The sequence below is a fragment of the Paramormyrops kingsleyae genome, chromosome 8, assembly GCF_048594095.1.
Source record: "Paramormyrops kingsleyae isolate MSU_618 chromosome 8, PKINGS_0.4, whole genome shotgun sequence".
NCBI lineage: Eukaryota > Metazoa > Chordata > Actinopteri > Osteoglossiformes > Mormyridae > Paramormyrops > Paramormyrops kingsleyae.
Window position 1 is genome coordinate 7500899 of NC_132804.1, and position 21668 is coordinate 7522566.

Sequence of the window (21668 nt, forward strand, 5' to 3'; positions counted from 1 at the left end):
ATATACAGTATATTTCCTACTGACTGCCAACTGCCTGTTCCTGCGAGTTGCCTTTTGTAGGCCTGGCAGCCAGGAAGGACTTTTCATCACTTAATGGTCAGATCTTGCCAGCTTCAAGCACCATGATCTTCTCTACTCCTTCCATCATCAACAGACTAGGTGTTATCCTAACCCTCAACAAGAAGAAGCAGAGGAGATGCCAGATGTTCTTCTCAGACAGAGGGAAAATTGCTCACGCAGCATAGGAAACACGAGTAAAGCATATCATCAAAGAAAAAACACTATGGTATTAAAGTCCATCATGAGAGTCAATGCTGTAGCGAATTATGACTATGTAGGGGCGGATTTCTAGGCCTGGCACTGGATTTCTCAACAGTGCCACCACTTGGCCGTCTGCTGAATAACCTCGCCCATTTCTACTCCGCAGAACAAGGAAATCTCTGGCAGCTAAAACGTCAGTGACAATACCACCACCTTGTGGCCAAATACTCATTGTAGTACAAGAGAGACTGAACAAAGGCAAAGTTTTGCAGCTTCTTTAATAACACAGAAGAGAGAAGTCTGCTCAGAACGCCAGAGAAAGACAAATCATTACATTCAGAAGCCCTGTATCATTAGGAAAACAAACCCGCCCACTTACCAATCAACTGGTTAAAGTACACTTTAACAGAAATAGCCAGTATGTGTCACCTACTTCAATTTCAAACCTGATGCAGTACATAAACAAAACAGAAAGATGCTTAAAAAGACGACTCACTGCCAGCTACTTAAATAAGTGCCACAGCCATTTGGTGAAATACAGCAGGAAACAATCTGACATCATCACTCCATGGCAGGAGTTTAATCTTCTCAAGTTAACCTGACCTCAACTTGTGAGGCAAACATCAAGCACAGTGACATTACAGTAACAATATTAATATTAATAAAAATGACTAATAGAAAAAAGCCTAAACTAATGGCTATTCCTTTGGGAAAGCCAAACAGCTCAAATTTCTAACGAAGCATTGTAATGAGGTTTATAAAAAAATTATAGCAGTTCAAGAAGCTGGTAGCTTCCCTTATACACAAAATGTTGCAAATTAAGAACTGAGTGTTTTCAAGTTACCATATTCTTCTTGTTGATGTTTTGGGTGAAATACCAGTCACCAAGACCCCAGTCTGACTAGAGCTGACCTTGCAGCACATACAGCCAAAAAAAGAGAATTTAAAATAAAAAAAAAAAAAAAAGTGCTTGAATTTCAGTATCGAAAAATGATACACTGTGACGAACTACGTTAATTGTTGGGTGAGGGGATTAATGTTGCTTACAATTAAAAATCAAACGATTTGGCGTTGAAACACTGAATTGCAATACTACTATGGAAAGGTCACAACAAGATAAAACGGAATAATTAATAGTAATCAGATAACAGGGCTGGATATGCTGCTGCAGTTTCCCTTGTGGGTCTGGGCTCCAGCTGTCCGACGTGATTTTTAAAAGCTGAAGCTCAACACCAGCAATGAAAACTGGAGCATCGTCATGCTCATATCAGGACTCTTACAGACACATGACCATGGGTTCCTGACCCAGCTCCTCCCTCCCCCCCCCTTTGGATGATGGGCTGATAGTGGTGGGGGCTTTATCGGCGATTCTGAGGGATTCGATTAAGAAGATCCAGGTCCCTCCTCAATGACGGGAGGGCTGACGGGCTTGTGGAACGGTGTCTCCTTGTAGATGAACCAACAGTTGCCCCCCCACAAGATGAGGTTGAGGAATCCAAAGATCTGAAAACAAAATGGCAAATTTTCAGTGACCTTGACAAGAAGTCAGCACTGGTGGCATCACTGCTGGGCAAATACCGGCACTGGTGCTCACCACGGAGGCGTTGAGGCGACCCATGGCTGGGCCCTGTCCAGGACTGCATGCTCCCTTAAAATCTTTTACGGTGGCAATGGCATCAGCAACGGTCTGCGGGTTGGTGAACCACTTGATGTCAGTCAAGGCCTTACCCCAGGCTGAGGAAGAGACCAGCCAGAGGAAGGAAAAGGCCCCCGTCACAATCAGGTCCTGGAGTGGGGGGGGGGGAACAAGTCGGACATAGTGATGAAACAGCAGCCTGTAGAGGTTGGCATTAACTCGAAAGAACACTCAGTACGTAGGTCAGTTTGAATGAAGCACCAGACTGTTAAGTTTCCTTCGACAGTCTGCTAAAGAAATGCATTTTCGTAAAATAAAATCAACCCAAGATCATCAGGTCATGCTTCCGGTGGACGTCTGTAGGCACTTCAAGACTTTTTATTGCCTTCTAATGCGGAATTTTCGCACTTGATGACACTGAAGAATGACCACAGCGGAATCATAAATGGATTTTCTGGGAAAGCCAGAAAAATGTCAGAAAAATGATCACCACCCCTTAGGTTAATTTGTATCAAAACAAAACAAATGTCTATGACATATTTACCGCTTGCAGCTGTTTACATTATTTATGTAGAACCAATTTTAAAATCAATGCTAATTAGCAGCCTAAAAATTTTATGCAGTTTTCATAACCAATGAGTTACCATTATGCATTTTTTAATTCCAGTGATTTGCTGTGATTCCATCAGTATAACAATTCATAAATATACCAATTATTATGCATATCTACCAACCTTTTACTATAAACAAAAATACTGACATTGAATATTGATACCTCATCGCTATTCATTTAAAAACTGTGATTTTACACTGTGCATATTGTCTGTGGTGTAATTCAGAGATGTAAGAGAACGCGTTTTTTTTTCTTTGCGTTCAAAAGCTATAATCGAGTAGTAGGCAATTTCATTCCTGGCAATGTTTTCATCTCACCTTCTCAAGAACAATTACTTTTACAGACTAAGATGTCTATGAAGATAACCTAGGAGACGCACTTGGTATCTTTGTGGAGATGACCAGGTGCTCCAGTGCCGTGTCTCTCTAGCTCAGTCCGAGCTGAAACGGACGGACGCTGGTACGTTTCCCAAAAGCACACTTGCCAACAACGTTAGCAACTTACATAGTTGGAACCATACAACTGAATAGTTCCAATTTTTTAAGTTGATAATGGTTGTTTTTGGGTAATGTACCCAAATACAGGAACGAATTACGGACCGGGCCAGCGGGGCCGCTGGCCAGGGGCCCTTGGGGTGCAGGGGGCCCGTGGGGCCCCTAGCCCAAAACAATTTGCAACGCTTATCAACAATGTATTTTCGTTTGTCTATTTTAGAGGGCCTACATTCTTTGATCCTCTGCCTACAAGGGCCCCTGACCCTATAGGGCCTCTGATGGAAACATGGAGGGAGGGCGATTGGCTGCCAAGGGCCCTTGAATTGTGGTGGTTGTGGTGGTGGTGGTGGGGGGGGGGCCCTCTCGAACGTTTTGCCCAGGGGCCCACACAACCCATAATCCGTCCCTGCCCAAATACAGTCTATGCTGTAGTTCAAAACAGTCACTGATAGGAGGGATACAGTCTAAAGGTGGTACAATATCATTTTTTATGGTTTGATACCAATACCAGTATTAAAATTTTGAATATCTGCCAATTCCTACACCAATTTGGTATTTCTTCCACTCTATCAACTACTAAACAATATATGACATATTTGTATCAATACATTTCAACTAACATAGCAAACTATCTGCATTTATTGCTGTACTGGCATTGAGTACACTAAGAAATGGAAAATATGATGGTCATGTTGCTCAAACAAAAGATATTCCACTACGCTACAGTGAAAAATCCATGGCCAACATCATGTATCTGCTTCTTTGTTTTATTGAGTAATATCTTTCACAAAAATGAACAGAAATTTCTTAAAGTGCAAATTGGTTTCTTTCATTTCGCAACAGATCATAAAAATATCAGTGTATACCCCAACTATTTCTAATCAAAAAATACACATAAGTCTCCAGTACGAAATATACAGTGGAGCCCAGATATAACTTTGAAATAGTATTTAGCCAAACTTTAGAAAGAAGTCCGAAGACAGTTTGAATACATTTTACTGTGCAGACTTAAGAAGACTCCACACTAGCCTTACATACATTGCACTGAGCAGTTTTGTTTTTTTCTTCCATCAGAATTAAACTCGGCACCCCCTTCACATCTGCGCATTTGACATTCACGGTTTCGGTAATTCACAAGTTGGCCATCAACAATTAAACGAATATTTTTGGAGCTTGCAGACGATCGCGGAAACTCGCAGACGACACGCAAGCCAAAAAACAATACTGAAAATAATTTGGATTACATAAAAATCATATAGATATTAGTAATACAGAACATTTGTTAGTGCAAGTGCATAATATATCTTTAATATTAAAAATTTTGGCTGGGGTATGTTGCCCCTCATTGTCTCAGTAACCGGCCTCACTCACACATTAGCTAACTCTGACAGTGGAATCTCACGTTTCTTACAGTAACTTTTAAACTTTTCAGTGCTGTTAATTTTTCATTTTCAATAATGAGTCCAAAACATAGTGCTCCTAGTGCAAACAGTAGTAACTTTGCACATAGAGTGGCATAATTCAGATGGTTTGTATATTATATCTTGATAATAAATAAAGTAATTTCACACGCAAAGTGTTCAGTACAGTAATATTTGTTTAGAAATTGGTAACCAGACTTTTTGTGTTACTGTTCAGGACAGGAGCATCGTTAGGCCTATTTTAGGTGGGCATTAGCCCCCCCTAAAATGTTTTTTTAGCCCACCCTAAATAATTGTATATTTATTGGCATCAGCTCCCTCTAGTAAAAACTCAGCCCTCCAATCAATTCATCTCAAACTAGGGTTCTGGTTCAGGCTGGCCAACTGTTATGGGTTAAAGTTGGGAGAACCGAAGTATTATTTGCACATTCGCAGAGATCTTCCACCCCCAACCCTCACAAATGTGAAGCAGTTACTTTGTTTCCACACAGCAAACATGAACAACTTGCTGAACTTGCTACCCATCAAGTGACCCTCACTTTTTGTTTATGGGATGTCATGCTAAGGCTACAGGCATTTTTGCTATTTTTCAGGCCTGACCGATCTCTGATGGAAAATCAGATCGATTTCTTTCCCCCCACCCACCAGATAACCGATGCAGAAATTTTGCCTGGTTTTGGCCCAATACTGATAGTGGGTATTGGATCGGTGCCCTCTCGAACACAGTCAGAGGCTTAAAATGGGACTCACAATCATGGGGCCTCGGGTGCCATCACGGTACACGTGCTGGTAGCACAAGTAGAGCACCAGGGCGATTGTGCAGTACAGGAAGCCGAACACGCCGATGCAGACGAAGAACTCGGCTGATGATGATAAGTCTCCTATAAGGTTGATGTCCAACTTGGTGTCATTACTACAAGTCGGGATCTTGAATGATTGACCTAGGAGTCTGTAGAAGCACAAGAAAATGCAGCCCAGGAAAAGTCAGGCGTGCTGTCTGGGGAGAAAAATCTAAGCATCACTGAATACAAGCATCAACACACAACTGGAAACTTTCAAAATTCCTCACCTGAAAGGGTAATGGAAGTCAGCATTGATGCTGACCGCATCCGATCCTGTACATGTCACTTTGACCTGAGTGGTCCCTGAATATCCACCAGCCGTGGCAAAGGCAAATATGGAGAAAACCTGCAGGCAGGACACCCAGCCCAACAAAAGAGGAGAAACAAGCTACCGGGTTAATGCGAATGAGGCATACGGGTGCAAGGCAGGGAACAGCCCGGGATGGGGCGCCAACCCGTCGCAGGGCAGCTGGGCACGCTCACATGCCATTCACACTCACACCACTCACTCACTCACCATTCACTCACACTCCATTCACTCACACATGCACACATATGGACACTTTACAACTCAAATTAACCTCTGCATGTTTTTGGTCTGTAAGGGGGGGGGGGGGGGGACCAGAGTACTCGGACGAAACCCCACGACGACAAGGGGTGAACACGTGAAGTAGATTTGAAGAGTTTATTTGACATCTATTTCAGTGGTTAAGGCAGAAAGAAGCAAACCTGAACCAGTCTGAGGGACTTCAGAAACTTAAGGCCAACTAAAGGAATAAACTGCGCTAGTTGGACCCATTCACTTCCTCTCCAAAGCAAACAAAGAAGCTAGTGGTAAATACTTCCTGTTGGTCTACATTGGCACCTGCTCGGAATCACACACTTTTGGTCTGGCTAACTGTCGGAAGTCAAGATGACAGGCGGTCTTGTGGGATGTGGGAGGATACGGTCAATCCGAGAAAACTGACCTAAAAAATGTCTGCATGCTTTATTGTACTCAAATTGGGTGACAGGGACGTCTGTCATGACTTGGAGAGAGGGGAAAGACTGCTCCGTTTCTATGCATGCACAAATGTCACCCCTCTTTCCAGATACACCGATTTCTCACCCAGTATGTTACACATCCCTACGACTCCAAAATCCCAGAGCTGTAAGATCAGCCATCCCTAGGGTTATCCCAGATACCAATCACCTCAATCCTCATCTATATGGAGAATGGGAGAGAAAAATATAGGATGGACACAGTGAATTTAATCAATGTTTAAGATTCTGAAGCAAATGGAGTTTGCTTTGGCAATTTTAGGTCCTGTGTTTCCATCACATAAAGCAGCGTGTTACTTTATATGTCAGGATCTCCGAGGCACTGCTATGCACATGTTTCGAACAGAGTCTCTTTTTCCCTCCTGCCTCTCTGCACTCAATGTGACAGTTACTTTTCCTTTCACTATCTCTAGTCTGTACCAGCAAGGATGCCCTGTTGCCCTGGGAAACAAGTTTGGGGGAATTTCTTCCATCCCAGGTAACAGCCTCGCCAACTGCACATTCAGGGGGTGGGTTCTTGCTTACATTTCCCTGACAGGCTAAAATGCTAGCAGAAAGCTCCCTCCTCGCAAAGACTTAAAACAAACATCACCCTACTAAACAAACCATACAGCCAGCAAATTCCAGGCATATTCACTGCTATACGCTGGGGGGGTTTTCCACAGTCCTGCACACACCCTCCTGAAAACATGGCTACAAGGAAACAGGAAGCCTGGTCGTGGGGTGGGGGGTTGAATCAGCAGGCTGAAAAGCTCACATTGCCGTTTCTGTAGCAATAGGCCAGCCTCTTATCTGTAGGGGGTCCATCACTCCAAATAAAACAAAAAATACTTCGGTGGCAGAGTGGTTGTGGTGTGCCCTGTGCAGGTTAATTCTGGCCAACCACCCAAACTAATAAAAAGTCAAACTACACTAGTTAAAGGAGACTCGTTTTTTGCACTCTCAACTAAGCATGTTTTGTCGTCACCGCAGAAGATCAGTTGGTGGAAAACAGGCGGAAAAGACTTCGTAAGGTTTCCTGGCGACCGGCTCCTCTTCCGGGTTCCTGCAGGTCGAGTCCGCATCGGGGAAAGGCGTCGCGCATAAGAACAGTGATCTGAGCCAGACGAGTCCTGCTGCCGGGCCCACGCCTTTTTTAAACACACACACACACACACACACAGAGATCCGCATCCCTGATCTTCCAAGCCGCAGGTGTTTCACATACACCACCCGACAGCAAAAAAATTAACCTGCATCCTGACTGTGCAACGTGTCTTCTTGAAATGCATGGCTTTCCAATTCATGATCGTACTTTCAAGTTCAAACAAAACGCCTAACGAGCAAATAAAGGGTGACTGGGTTTAATTAAGGCGCCACTTTTATAACCTATCTGCATGTAACAGCAAGAGCGGAGCGTTCAGTGAAACCCCAGTGTTATTCGCGTTAATTTTTAACTTTTTAGATTTCTGATGGAAAGCTGCGCTTGGCCAGGGCCTGGTATACATTATAAATGACACGCATGAAACGCCCCAGTCATTCTGCACCCATTTGACTGTACCGATTGTAGCTTCTGAAGTCAAAACTCTCACGCTTTTCTGAAGCAACATAGTTACAGTTGAAACATTATAGCAATTAGACACTTATATGAGGGGATGTAAAAGCAGCGTCGCAACAGCGCCCTCAGACACGTATAAACTTTCTCGCATTAATATTTAATGCATGTAGATCTAGAGACTAAAATCCCAGCTGCTAAGTTTAAGAGTTAAAACTACTTTGACAAATCCTTACCTAAAATGGGTGTTGAGCATGTTTACCAGAGATAATATCTGCGTGTACTGCAAATTTACTTCATTTAATTACTTGGATATCGGGGGGGTGTATAAAAGAAACAACTGGCCGTATAATTCATAATATAACGTGCGCCTAATTTTGGCAATTGGTGGCCTGTGCGTATTATTATTATTTGTAGAAGCAGCAGCAGTAATACCATTGCTTAAAATGAATTAAATATAATTAGCTTACCCATTCTAGGACGCGAATAAATCCTAATGGCTCCTTCAGAGGTCCCAGGTCGAGACGAAGTCCCGTTGTCACTTGCTAAACGTACACGGGGTAAGGAAGCCACAAGAACTTAGTCATATCCATCTAACCCAAATCAGTTTTCATCAAGAAACACCACACAAGAAAACGAGTCTTGATCCCCTACCTGAATAACTCCGGCCATTGCTACTGTGGAAAGGGTCTGCCTACTCTGAGATAGGAAATGGAAAAACGGAAAAAACTTTACCCTTATGCAAGATTAGCGAGCATATAATGCTGATCAAGAGTTTCAGGAACCCCGTTTGATGCCTGCCTCAAAGAAAACAAAAACAATAGGAAACAAAACAAAACTATATGTCTACACGGGCTTCTGTCAAACTTTTTGACCCTGCAACTCCGGACACGTGATTACCGAGTCGAACCTTAAAGAGAAAGGCGCAGTTTAAGTGCGCTCGTCCCACCCTTTCTGTTGACACAATATTACGGTTTCTGCAACTGGCAATCCATGGCTTATTCTCCTTTCTTTGATTTAAATTTAAGAGTAAAACCTATTTCAGAAGTATGCGTGGTGTACTTGTTTTTCTATTTGCAGTCGTTTGGTTTAGATTTGTTATCTTTGATACAGCAGAGCTTGTGTCTCCATGGCCAGAGAGCTGTCATCAGGCATGAGCTGGGTGGATAGTCAAGGGTTAATCATAAACTGGCGGTTGACTAGGCCGTAAGGCGCAGATCTGGGACTCTGGCCAGAGTTGCCATTTGTGACAAATCCCAGGGGATCTTTAACAACCACTGGTTATTCGGTGCCTTCATTTTAGGTATCTTCCTCAAGATGGCATTCGTCTCTTCCTCAAGATGTTCATTTCTCTGACCAGCACATAATACGCCCACCTTTCTGTGAGATAACACATGTATTAAACAGGGTTGGCCTTAAAGCTCCAGACACTGATTCCTCCCGAGCTTCTTGTCTTAAGAAAGAACCCATTACCACCTTCAGTTAACCTTTGTGAGGAGAACGGTCACTCCCACATTGTTCCTGTTACTGTTAAGTGTCAACATGTCTGTTTTCACTCACCAACCTACACATTTGAAATGCTGCAAATCTCGGGAATTTATTTGAAGGTCGATATTGTTGTGAAATATAAAATGCGTTCATTGTTTCCAAACTTGACCTAACAGCTCTGTCACATTAGCGATTATATTAAACCGTATTACGGACCTGAGTTCATTCACTACAAGTAATCCTCACTCTCTTTTCACCTAAATCCGTATAAATACATTTCATGTCCACTTGCGCTGCCTTTTCATAATTAAACGTATTTACATAAATAAAACAACTTTAACCTAACTTCTTTCCCGTGCTCACTGTTAGTTTGTCGAACAGATCAGTATAGGAAACACTGCGGAACGTGGTGATGCTGTTGCTTTAAAATGCAAGTGGTTTTTTATTTCCGATGTAAGCAATTCCAATTCCAAGTTCCAGTTTAAGCAACTTGAAAAGAAACCGGAAAGCTGGTGATTGCTGCGACAGTGACTATACCTCCTGCACGGAAACACAACGTTCTGGATCTCCTGACTGATCAGGTTATGATTGGTCAGATGATTAAAGCCAAAAGAAAAACACGCACGAATGGAGTGATTGCTCTTTCAAAAGAGGGCTTTAGTTAAACCGCTGCTAATCTGGTTTTACAACACGGTTATTTTTTTTAAATATTTTTTTTATTTTCTTTATTGCACTTTCAATTTTCTGTATTATTAATACGTTACATTACTAAACATAATACAAATGAATCCTGCATAAGTGGCTATAGAAAATGGATGGACACATCCTCAAATAATTCTCTCCTAAATAAATTCGAAATAAGAAGTTAGTCTTCTCACATTCGATTTTCAGTTGTGGTTTAACAGAAAAGTCAAAGGAAAGGCCTCCGCTTCCATGAAAGGACAATAGACCTCAGCAAGACTGTTTTGACCACGCGGACAAGGACAAGTTTAACATGGCTGCCATCTATGGTTCTCATCCGCTTGGAGGAGGATAGATTATGGGTCAATGGCTACATCAACAAGTGCATAGATGATGTGTTTTATGAGATGCACCGATCCGATATTCGGGATCGGTATCGACACCGATCTATACCTAATTAGACGGATCGGGTATCGACCATATGCGACCGATCCACGACCGATAGGCTACTTACATACTTAGTTTTCGAGTTTTACAATATAATGGCATGATAGCTCTGATAGATGTGTTTTTTGCTGTACTCTGCTGAATGTTAACGCTGTCACTCTGTTTTTTGCCTCTCAGTGGGTGTGACCGCGGGTACTGCTGCCTTCTGTGACGTCATGTGCATACCCTTTGCAGTAGTTGAAGCATAAGATCAGGTGAGAAGGTGACAATAGTGAAGGCGACTTGCATGCTTGCCAAGCAAGCTATAACAAACATTTCTGCAGTCTGGAAATATTTTGTGTTTCAAGATTCTTTATTTGTCACGTGCGTAGTTATACAGGTACAACACGCATTGAAATGTATCCTAAGCCGCTCTTATCCGACTGTGCAACCGTTTAAATAATAAAAAAAAATAAAGAAAAATTAGAAATAAGATCTAGAAAATAAATATATATATATTTTTTTTAATTAAAAATGTAAACTTTAAAGTATGAAACAGATCTACAGATATTACAGATGTACAATTTGCAAGCTGCAAATTTAAAGTGCTTTGTGCAATGTCGGCACAACAGTATAAACATTGTAAACGTAGTGTAGCAGCATAAACAATAACCAAGGCGGAGACAAAATGGAAAATGACAGTCAATGTGCAATATGGAATATGACAGTCAATATGCAATATGGAATATGACAGTCAGTATGGCAATCAATGTGCAATATGACACTAAGAATTTGGTTGCTGTGCGGTGAACATGAAACTACAACTATAAGTGGAGGTGGGCATGTCCTGATTAAGAAGGCGAATGGCCTGACGATAAAAATTCCTCCTAAGTCTCTCTGTTTTGGCCATTATGGTGGGGAACCTTCTGCCTGATTGCAGAAGCTGAAACAGTCTGGGGTGAGACAAGTCTTTTACAGTCCTAATAGCTCTGGCCCTACATCTCCTGGTGTTAACGTCCTGCAGCGAAGGGAGAGTAGACGTGCAGCAACATTCCGCTGCACCAGTTACTCTTTGGAGGGCTTTTTGGTCCTGAACACAGCTATTCCTGAACCAGGACAAGATGTTCTGTGTCAGGAGCATGTGATGTACCATCTTTGTAAAAACAAAATTTTGAGAGGATGTAGCATCGATGTGTACAACAAATTTAATCAAGCACCTTAAAATTCATCACACGAAGGAACATAAGGAGTTCTGAGGAGCCAGACAGAACATGAGCCAGAGAAGGGACCTCTGGCTCAGCCACACGGTGGCCCAGGGAGCAGGGAAAACACACTAGGGCAGTTCCTGCTGGCAAAACTGGGAAAAGGCACCAACCCTGAGACTGTGGCATTCAGGTAATGATTGATTGGTATTAATCTGCCCTAAGTCTGCCAAGGGAACATTCCCCACATTGAACATTCCCCAGCAGCATGGACTGTTGGCACAAGGCAGGTTGGGTCCATAGATTCATGCTGTTAACACCAAATTCTGACCCTAACATCTGTATGCCTCAGCAGATATTGAGATTCTTCAGACCAGGCTATATTCTTCTAGTCTTCAAGTGTCCACTGCAGCCTTAGGTTTTCGTTTTTGGCTGACGGATGTACAATCCATCATGGTCTTCTGCTGTTGTAGCCCATCTACCTCAAGGTTTGTGTATTACGAGATGCTTTTCATGGCAGATGTGGTCATCTGAGTTACTTTAGCCTTTCTGTCAGGTCAAACTATTCTGGCTATGCTCTTCTGACCTCTTTCATCAATTAATTATTTCCCACCAAAGAATTGCCAATGTTTTTTGTTTCTCACACCATTCTGAGTAAACTCTATAAACTGCTGTGTGTCAAAATCCAAGGAGACCAGAAGTTACAGAAACACTCAAACCAGCCAACAATTATACCATGTGTCAAAAAAACATTTTTCCTGCCTGGTGTTTAATGGGAACATTCACTGAAGCTCCTGACTGGTATATACATGATTGTATGCATTGCACTGCCACATGATTGGCTGATTAGATAATTGCATGAATAAGCAGGTGTGCATATAGTGCCGCAATGGCCTGTTGGGATACTGCCGTGTACCAGTAGGGGGCGATCAGCGCAGTGCCAGCTTGCAGTAACCCAGGTTTCCTTATAGCAGCTTCAAGAAGAACTAGTGGGACATGGCTGGCAACTAATAGTAGCCTTAGGAGAGAGGGTTACAGATCTTCCTTGCTGGATTTAAAGCCTATGCTGGGAAAAAGCCTGGGAGAAAGAAATGGGGAAGCTGGTCGCGCTTGGATGTGTCTGCAGCTGGCCTGCAGGACTTCTGCCTCCTACCTGCAAGGGAATACTGCAGGACAGTGTTTCTTGACCCAGTCCTTGTGGACCCCCAGACAGTCCATGTTTTTGCTCTCTCCCAGCTACCAGCAGAGCTGAACTAAACAAACAATCACAGAATACCTGGTATAGGTGAGCTGGGAGATGGGTGGAAGCAAAAACGAGGACTGTCTGAGGGTCCCCATGGACTGGGTTGAGATTGCCCTGAGTGGCCCCTAATCCTCAATAGACATTACCCATCTAGGGAAATTCATTGACAGCCTTGTTTATGTATTTTACTAAGTGTATTTTATGTATTTATTTGGAGAGAGTGAGGTTTCAATGGAAATGTTGAGACTTGCATGTCTGTTTTTTACCAACAGTTTTTTTTCCCCCATACATGTATATATAAGTACAAATTATAACCCTCTCTGGTTGTAAAAATGAAAAGCGCTGCCTTAATACTTTAGATGTAATCTATACTAGTCTGGCTTACATAATTATTACACACACCTTTGATTCAAGGTTTCATCAGGGTTCCCCAAATAAGGTGAAAGCCTACAGGGCGGAACATTTCAAAGCATCGGTTATTAATAGTAAATGATATGGCAACCTGTCAAAACTACTGCCATCTCTCCTTAAACTTCAGCAAGAAGGTGCAGGGCAGGTTTAAGAAACAGCAGAGAAGTGACCTCTAGTGGTGTGTAGATTTAGCAGACGCTGTATACAGAGGTATAGCAGTTGGGCTTAGATTAAAGCTTACTGTATATATAGCTGGAGTTTAACTGAACCAGATTACTTTCACACCATTTTCCAAGAGGTAAACAACAGGCTGGTGTGTGGGATCTGCAACCATATTATTAGAATTGAGCTGTTGAATTACAGACTAAAGTTACTGTTAAGGAGTGTGTAAGCCTTGAATGTACTTCATTGCATGAATGTTATTGCTTGGTGTTTGGACTGTCAGCTCCGGGAGCTGAGCTTGGGCCTCTCTAAGTTGGCATGATGTCCCCTGTGGTCTGACAGGGTTTTCTTCTGCTGTGGTTTCCTCTCCCAAAGGCAAAAACTCATGGTCAGTTCCAAATTAGAGCGGCGGCTCACGTCTGCGTCCTTTTTGCCACGTGGTCCAGCTATGTGCTCTGACTCACAGCACCTCTGTAAGGTTATATAAATATAAATAACCATGTTATATCGTGGCAGGCGCTGTGTGCAAACAGCCACATGCAATGGATGTTATGGGAATCTGCCAGAATAGAAAATGGCGGTTTGCAACCAAAAAAGGCAGGTGAAACGTGCCAAGCTGAGGCACCAGTCAGGTGATGCTACAGGGGAGCCCAGGCTGGAGTGTTTGAGGGACAACGGTACCCTGGCAGGTTCAGGGGTCTCAGCACATTCTAGGGGCCCTAAAATCAAACATCAGGGCCCTTCCTGCTTGCGATAATCTAACAAGAGCCCCCCCACCCCACCAGTCAACAAAATGTACTGACGGGACCCCCCCAGAGTCAACAAAATCTGAAAACTTCGGGGGCTCATGGGCCAGGTAGGATGTCTCGGGATGCTGAAGACCATGTCGGGAGATTCCTCCCTTATCAATGGCTTCCAGCTGTGGTTCATGAGGGCCACAGCCTGGACCCCGCTCTGCACCACCTTGGTGCTGAATCCTGATAGGTGGCTGCTGTCCATCAAACTGCGACATAGGCAGGGCCACCTCTCAGGCATCCCAAAGTTGATGTTATGATGATATTATATTAGTCCAGTATCCTCCATGCTAGTAAACAGAACCACGTCACTCCTGCTCCACTCAAGCTTAAACTTTCTCTCAATTCCGCTAATATCAGAATTGATAACATGGTATTTAGTCAAAACTCCACTATTCATTGTTTTTTAAATGTTAAAAATTCAAAACAAAGACTACTTTAATGTAAGGTTACAGTGTTAGCAGTTAGCAATTAGCAGTGTTTGGAGTTAAGAGCCCTGTTCAGTTATACTGTATCATTTCCAGCGATGGGATTTAAAACTGTGACATTTGAGACACAGGTGCCTAACACAGACCCACATACCACCCTTACCTGCCAATAGTGTGTGAGCCCTGTGATGAACTGACATTCCATTACATTTGTACCCTGTACTTCATCCAATAAGCTCCAGACTCAACATGCCCATATGTTGGGAATGATGGTAATCTTGATATGTCACTCCATCCAAGGCCCAGAAAAGATGCAAAATAAGATCATTACAAAAACATGCATCTGAGTACCCCAAATCCAGATACATAATGTTTATTGGCAAATGCGACATTTCTATAATAATACACATTAATCAACTCAAAATCCCGTTTGTTTGCTTTGGAAAACAGCCCTAAATTCAACTAATAAATACTACAAAACTGTAGCATAAAATACTTTTAAAAACTGTACTGCGACAGGATGATCATCAGGTGACAGGGACAACACAGCAAATGCATTAAGTAGCCGCAGTTCAAAAACTGGGGAATTAGAAATGTGTATAAAATCGCATGTTCTTGGATCGACCGCGGAACTAAAATATTCATCTAAACGCGCATGGTGTTCACCTTCGGAAGGAAATAATCGTGCACTTCCGCTACACTCTCGGCGAAACGCAAATTCATACGACGTTGAATTCTTGTAAGTAGTGTTGTTGGTGTAACACTTATAGCCCAGTGTTAAATTCACCATTCGGTAATATAACAGGCATAGTTAGTAGTATCCATAAGGTATATGGATTTTTGTTTATAACATATCGATTATGTTTCATGTGCTATTCGTGCTTTGCAGTATATTCATTTGGGCGTACAAATCTCACTAACCATATTTACGAGTGATTTTAATGAAAAATCATATGTGATTGAATCACTAATAGTATAATCACAAAATGGTTCAATCGCTTTTGCTTGATATGCATTATAGTTCAGAAGCGATTCATGTGAAATCGAAGCCGGTTTTGGTGAAACATGTTGGATGGACAGCTGTATCAGCCAATTGCATCAATAGTCTTTGGCCTGCCACGCCCCTTGTGTCAGTGTTACCCAATCGGCTTTGGGAATAAGACAGTCTTAGGCTAGGTTGATTCGTGGGTGCCAATTTCTCTTCTCGTGTGAAGTTTAGGCTTGCAAGTAGTCATTCGTTGATTACATTTAACCGTTTTATTTTGTTTTTATTTAGTTTTTAAATTTTATTTTCTCCCCTGTTTTAAGTCCGGCGAGATGTTTTTGACAAGATCGGAATATGACAGGTAAGCTTTGCTTTTACGTTATCTTTGCTTTGTCATCATGGTCTATGATTCGCCTAAACGGCCTTTATTAAACAACCTTCCAGAAAATATTGTCAGAGCAATTAGTACCGTGGATGATAAGCGATTAATTAATTAGTAAATCTGTGAGACTTTTACAGTTTGTTAATATTTATACATTTGTAATATAGCTATTGTAGTTTCACTTTCATTTTAATTTTGTATATTAAAATCTATGCTTAAAGAACATGCAGAAAAAGAATCGCTGGTGGATTTTAAACTTTTAATCTAAACAAACATGTTGGATCTAAATGTGCAGTGCGTGTTTGGAAATATTATTTTTGAATGTTTCATTTTCTTGTATACTTGCAGGGGAGTGAACACATTTTCTCCAGAGGGTAGATTGTTCCAGGTGGAGTATGCCATCGAAGCCATCAAGGTGAGTTTGTACATTCTGAAGCAGTGTGCCTGTCTCAAAGCAGCAGAATCTGCATCTATCCTGATTTATCGTCATTATTGTTAATTCACCCACCTCCACCCCCCACAGCTGGGCTCAACGGCCATCGGAATCCAGACATCTGAGGGGGTGTGCCTGGCCGTAGAGAAGAGGATAACATCACCGCTCATGGAGCCCAGCAGCATTGAGAAGATCGTGGAGATTGACTCTCACATCGGTAAAGGGAGAGCCCCCTCTCTGATAGATCAGATTATATATTTTATTGATCCTGGGGCGGAAATGCTTTTGTATACAACAGCAAATGCATGAAGTGCAGAGTTACAAATGTATAGTGTAAAGAGAATAAACATAGTGCAAACAGATTTTAAGATTAGGTAGCGCACTGACATCATATTGTGCAGTTTTAAGACATAAACGCACCAGAAAAGCGTTAATTTGTGCCAGAAACATTTCAGCAGTTACTTAAAATGTTATTTTAGTTTAAAAAAGGCTTTGTTAAGGTTTCTCTTTCTCTTCTCAGGCTGTGCCATGAGTGGCTTGATAGCTGATGCAAAGACGCTGATCGACAAAGCGAGAGTGGAGACGCAGGTCAGTTTGCTAGCTGGGCATTTGGGGGGTATGGATCATGCTTTTATCTCTCACTCCGGGGCTCTGCAAGCCTCATTCAACCTTTCTGCTGCAGGATGCCTGATGCATGTCTGCATTTTGGGTTATTTAGCTTGTTGCTGTCAGTGAGGTTAGCCACAGGACCCAGGTTAGGGGTGTGCCATTTGACGATATCGGATCACGAAGGATTTAGAAGTCTCTATTATCTGCCTTCACGGCGAGATCGTTAGTGTCGCGCTACAGTGCCCATTCTAGTAGTCTCGGTTCTACGGCTCATACATGCATCTAAGATCATTTTGTCAGCCAAATCTGTTTCCACACACCAATAAACCGGCAATAAGTAGTGCCTTGGATTTCTTCCCCTCTCCCTTTCATGCCTTTGTCCCAACATGCAACACTTTGCATATTTGGCAACATCATGGAGGAGTTGGTCCCTAAAAAGAATTCGACATCCGTTATTTGGAACTTATTTGCATTTTCCAAAACCAACATGGCGCTAACAACTTATTTGCAGAGATAAAGTTCCACGCGTCGGATGATGGCAGCGTGAGGAACGTTTTTAACCACCTCAAAGGAAAACATATGCTGAGCATTCTCAGTATGCAAAGTGTGTTTTCCTTTAAGTCCGGGGTAGCCAGTCTTATTTAGAAAGGGCCGGTGTGTGTGCAGGTTTTCACTGCAAGTCCCTGATTAGATTACTAAGTAGAGCACTGATTGGCTGAAGAGTCCTCACACCTGGGTTTGATTAGCTGACCTAAAGGTTACCCCAAAAACCTGCATACACACCGGCCCTTTGTGGATCAGATTGCCCACCCCTGCTTTAAGTTTTGTTACTTTATAAGCCTATGGTTTTTTTTTTTTTTTTTGGTTGTACTGTTCAGTAACTTCGTCTTAAAAGTTTTAAAAACAAATATGAAAAACAGTTGTGATAATATCATGGATTGTTATCCTGCCTGCTTGCTATGATATTTTTGCTGTATCACCCACCCCTACCTCGGCTTCTCCTTCATTCTGAGTGCCCACACTCAGCTGGCTTGTCAGGGTCCTTGTCTGTTGTGTCAGGTCTCCATCACTTCCAACGGGCTGCTGTGTGACTCTGCGGGTTGGGATTCTGTGCCTGGAAGGTGGCTCAAATCTCGTGGTTGGCAACGTGATGGTACCACTGGGCCCCTTGAACAAGGCCCCTAACCCCAGTTACCTCAGGGACTGTCTGACAGACCTCAGTTGTCCGTCGCTTTGGATAAAAGCATTTGGTAAATAAATGTGTTAGGTTATGTTATGGCATCGTAACAGAAGCCCAATTTCTTGCTCGTTTTTCCTTCTCCACCACAGAACCATTGGTTCACCTACAATGAGACCATGACAGTGGAGAGCGTCACCCAGGCTGTGTCCAACCTCGCGCTGCAGTTCGGGGAAGAGGACGCTGACCCCGGCGCCATGGTAACTGGCCACAACCCACCCCACAGTCTAAGTCGCATGCAGCAAACCAAAAACACGTATGCGAGAAGTAGATATTTTTTTCACATAGTATAGTTAACCGGGTGTTTGCTGATCAGGATTTGATATAGATTAGAAGCCTCCTTTTTACATGTGCAGTCTTGTCAATGCAAAGCAGGTATGGTGCCAGTGATGGATGTCACAGCATATGGAGCAGATCAAAGAACATAGACGGCAGCAGACGTGAATCAAGCTGAACAGCCACACAGTCAGGCTGTGAAGTTGCATAATGAATTTTGGTGCTTATAGTCAAAATTGAATTATTAGATTAAATTTTGTCCACTGCATGATGCGAACTCGATGTGTTATGGATGTATTAAAGGACAGTTTTTTCCTCCTCACAATACAAATGTGGTTTATGTAACAGATATTCAGTCAATTCTGTAGAATCATATAAGTGCTGAAATCAGTGCAGAAGTAGTCTTGCGTCCTTGGAAATTTGATTCTGTCCTTTTTTTACTGTATGTTAGCATCAAATACTGATCTTCAGCATTTTTTCCATGTAATAAATAAATGATGATACTGAAGTATGCATGTAAACCAAGGAATTTGAACACTTAAGACTTCAGAGGTGACGATGTCATGTCGGGGAGCTGGAGAACCAGGGTGCAGTGGGGCTGCTGTGAGCAGCTTCATTGATCAGATGTGTCTTTTGGAACCTTGTTTGTTGGCCCTCATGCAACAGGTGATCCATGATGGCATAACAGCGCCCTCTATTGGAGGGCAGTAGTAACTTCTCTCTTTTTCCATTTTCCTCTCTTTTTCCCTCCTCTCTTCTCTCTCTCCAGAGCCGGCCCTTTGGTGTAGCACTCCTCTTTGGGGGACTGGATGAGAAAGGTCCCCAGTTGTAAGTTTTTTGTTTTTTTTTTTTGCTTTGAAAAAAGGCTTTTTGAAAAGATTCCATTTTTATTATAATAGATTCACCTCGTGTATCTTAAGTTCCTGATTCTAAATATGGCTGACTGGGAGGCATCCTAACACTGTGTATGTGTGTCTGTGTGTCTGTGTGTGTGTGTGTGTGTGTGTGTGTGTGTGTGTGTGTGTGTGTGTGCGCGCGCGCGCTTCGGCTTGTGGCTTACACAGGTACCACATGGACCCATCCGGCACCTTTGTCCAATGTGACGCGCGAGCCATTGGCTCCGCCTCCGAGGGTGCCCAGAGCTCACTGCAGGAAGTGTACCACAAGGTGAGGACCCCTGCAGAGGCACTGGGGCTGTCCACAGCCTGCCTGTTTCAAATACCACTGCAAAACTGTACTAATCGTGATCTGCATGCTAACACACAGAAGGACGGTTTATAAGAATTTCTGGAGGAGATGTTCTGTACCTTTCAGAAACAAGCCTTAACTACATTAGATAAACGGCGTCCAGCCTGAACAGCCAGTTCTTTGATAAAAGCATTTTGCGCACAGAGTTGCTGGCACTGTTCTATAGAGAGATAACAGCCTCTTTGTTTACTTTCGGGGAATGGACTGAACTCCAGTGGGAGGGATTTCTATGCATAAAGAGCATTTCTATGATCCAAAGCATTTGGTTTCAGTGGAATTGGGGTGGGAAGCAGGGTGGGCTGTAAGTGGGCGGTAGCAGTGAGTAACTAATCACCTGTCGTGGGCACTTGTGGCCCATGGTTGAAATCAAGTTTATATGATGCAGCCTCCCTTATGATTTGACTAGTATAACTTCACACATTGAGGAAAACTTGAGCACTTGTTAAGCGATCTCTTTCTCATGGCTTCTGAATTAATTCCAGAAAGAAGTTTAACCCAAGCCAATCATTGAAAGCCAAACTAAAGCCTTTACAGCTCTTTCAGCGCTGAGATATGTGTCACAGTTCCTTGGAAGTGAGACAGTATTATGATAGAGTAATGTGTATGCAGCTCTGACACTTTAATTGTCTTTAGTTGTCTCTCTTTTGGTCACGTACCTACTTTGTATAGGAGTGGTTCCTACTGCCCCGTTCAACATTATAGGCCAGCTGGTGTGTCAGTCTTGGGCTCAGTCAGAAAGTGATTGGATGGTCCTGTTTTACATGCAGTCTGTGACTACAATGCCCTCTTGGACTCTACTGTCATATGACTGTAATCTAATTGGCCGTTACTGGAGCACGAGGTAATTGTCAAATGACACATAGATGTATGATACAGGAGGAGCCTTGTGTGGACAGAGGTGCATTATTTGATCTGGTTTTTTTTTTTTTTGCAGTCCATGACGTTAAAAGAAGCAATGAAGTCCTCCCTCACCATCCTGAAGCAGGTCATGGAGGAGAAGCTGAACGCAACGAACATTGAGGTGATTTTTTTTTTTTTTTTTTTTCCCCCTTCTCTTCTGTACCTGCGCTCTGTTGCTGGGTCTTGGTGTGAGGTGAAGTCTGCCAGAAGCCCATTTGTCTGTCTGGCTGCTAGTGGCTCAATCATTGTGGCAATGGGATTATAGCCCCGGCCAGGAATGCTGAAAGACCGGTTAGTTCACATGCTTACTTACCCAACTCGGTGTGAGTTGAACCTGACCACCTTGTTCGTGAGGTCCAGCATTCTTGCAGTATGCAGGCCACTAAAGATCAATGATGTTCACTAAGCTGTTTTCAGTCTCTCTGTCTTTCTCTTTCCTTCCCTGACATTCAGCTTGCCACAATAGAACCAGGGAAGACCTTTCACATGTACACCAAGGAAGAGCTGGAGGAAGTCATCAAAGACATCTGAATGGTGGTGCCATATGAATCTTCCTGGAGCAGCTGGCTGAAATAATTAGCTTCCTCTCAGCAACTTTTTTTTTTTTTTTGTGGCATATTCCAGTCCAGAATGGAGCCAGTTGGTTGTGATGTTTATTTTTCCTTTTCCCCTAGTCTTGAAGATTTTTACAGATCTGTACAAAACCACAGAACCACATCAACAGGGAATTGCTGGGAGCTGGAAGGGTGTTGAGGGGATGGGGGGGGGGGGGGGGGGGGGGGGGCTTTTGTTACTACGTCTCGGCTTGACAATAAAAGCGTTACACCCGGAACATTGAGAGCTATGTGTGCGTTTCTGTGAATGTTTATGGACGTCGCAGTCGAGGTTTGAGCAAATGAATGCATTAGCCTATTGAGGTTA

The 21668-nt window shown here is 42.9% G+C and overlaps 2 protein-coding genes across 4 annotated transcripts; one reads left to right on the top strand and one right to left on the bottom strand.

The window, feature by feature from the left end:
* Positions 1 to 522: 522 nt before the first annotated feature.
* Positions 523 to 8762, bottom strand: LOC111858905 (synaptophysin-like protein 1). The gene is made up of 6 exons (XM_023841098.2): positions 8497 to 8762; positions 8313 to 8387; positions 5495 to 5613; positions 5176 to 5374; positions 1856 to 2047; positions 523 to 1764 (listed from the first exon to the last, which is right to left on the bottom strand). Exons 1-6 carry the CDS (start codon positions 8512 to 8514, stop codon positions 1645 to 1647), a joined length of 723 nt encoding a protein of 240 aa, XP_023696866.2. The 5' UTR covers positions 8515 to 8762; the 3' UTR covers positions 523 to 1644.
* Positions 8763 to 15309: 6547 nt separating this feature from the next.
* psma5 (proteasome 20S subunit alpha 5) lies at positions 15310 to 21513 on the top strand. Of its 3 annotated transcripts, none has more exons than XM_023841147.2 (10): positions 15310 to 15416; positions 15986 to 16023; positions 16393 to 16459; positions 16568 to 16694; positions 16998 to 17065; positions 18416 to 18523; positions 19369 to 19427; positions 19664 to 19766; positions 20782 to 20868; positions 21201 to 21513. In XM_023841147.2, the coding sequence occupies exons 2-10, from the start codon at positions 15995 to 15997 to the stop codon at positions 21276 to 21278; spliced, it is 726 nt and encodes a 241-aa protein (XP_023696915.1). In that variant the 5' UTR covers positions 15310 to 15416; positions 15986 to 15994; the 3' UTR covers positions 21279 to 21513. The 3 variants fall into 3 exon arrangements, with proteins under 3 accessions (XP_023696915.1, XP_023696916.1, XP_023696917.1); XM_023841148.2 differs by having other exon boundaries at positions 15347 to 15416; positions 15954 to 16023; XM_023841149.2 differs by lacking the exon at positions 15310 to 15416 and adding an exon at positions 15487 to 15505.
* The last annotated feature ends 155 nt before the right edge of the window (positions 21514 to 21668 follow it).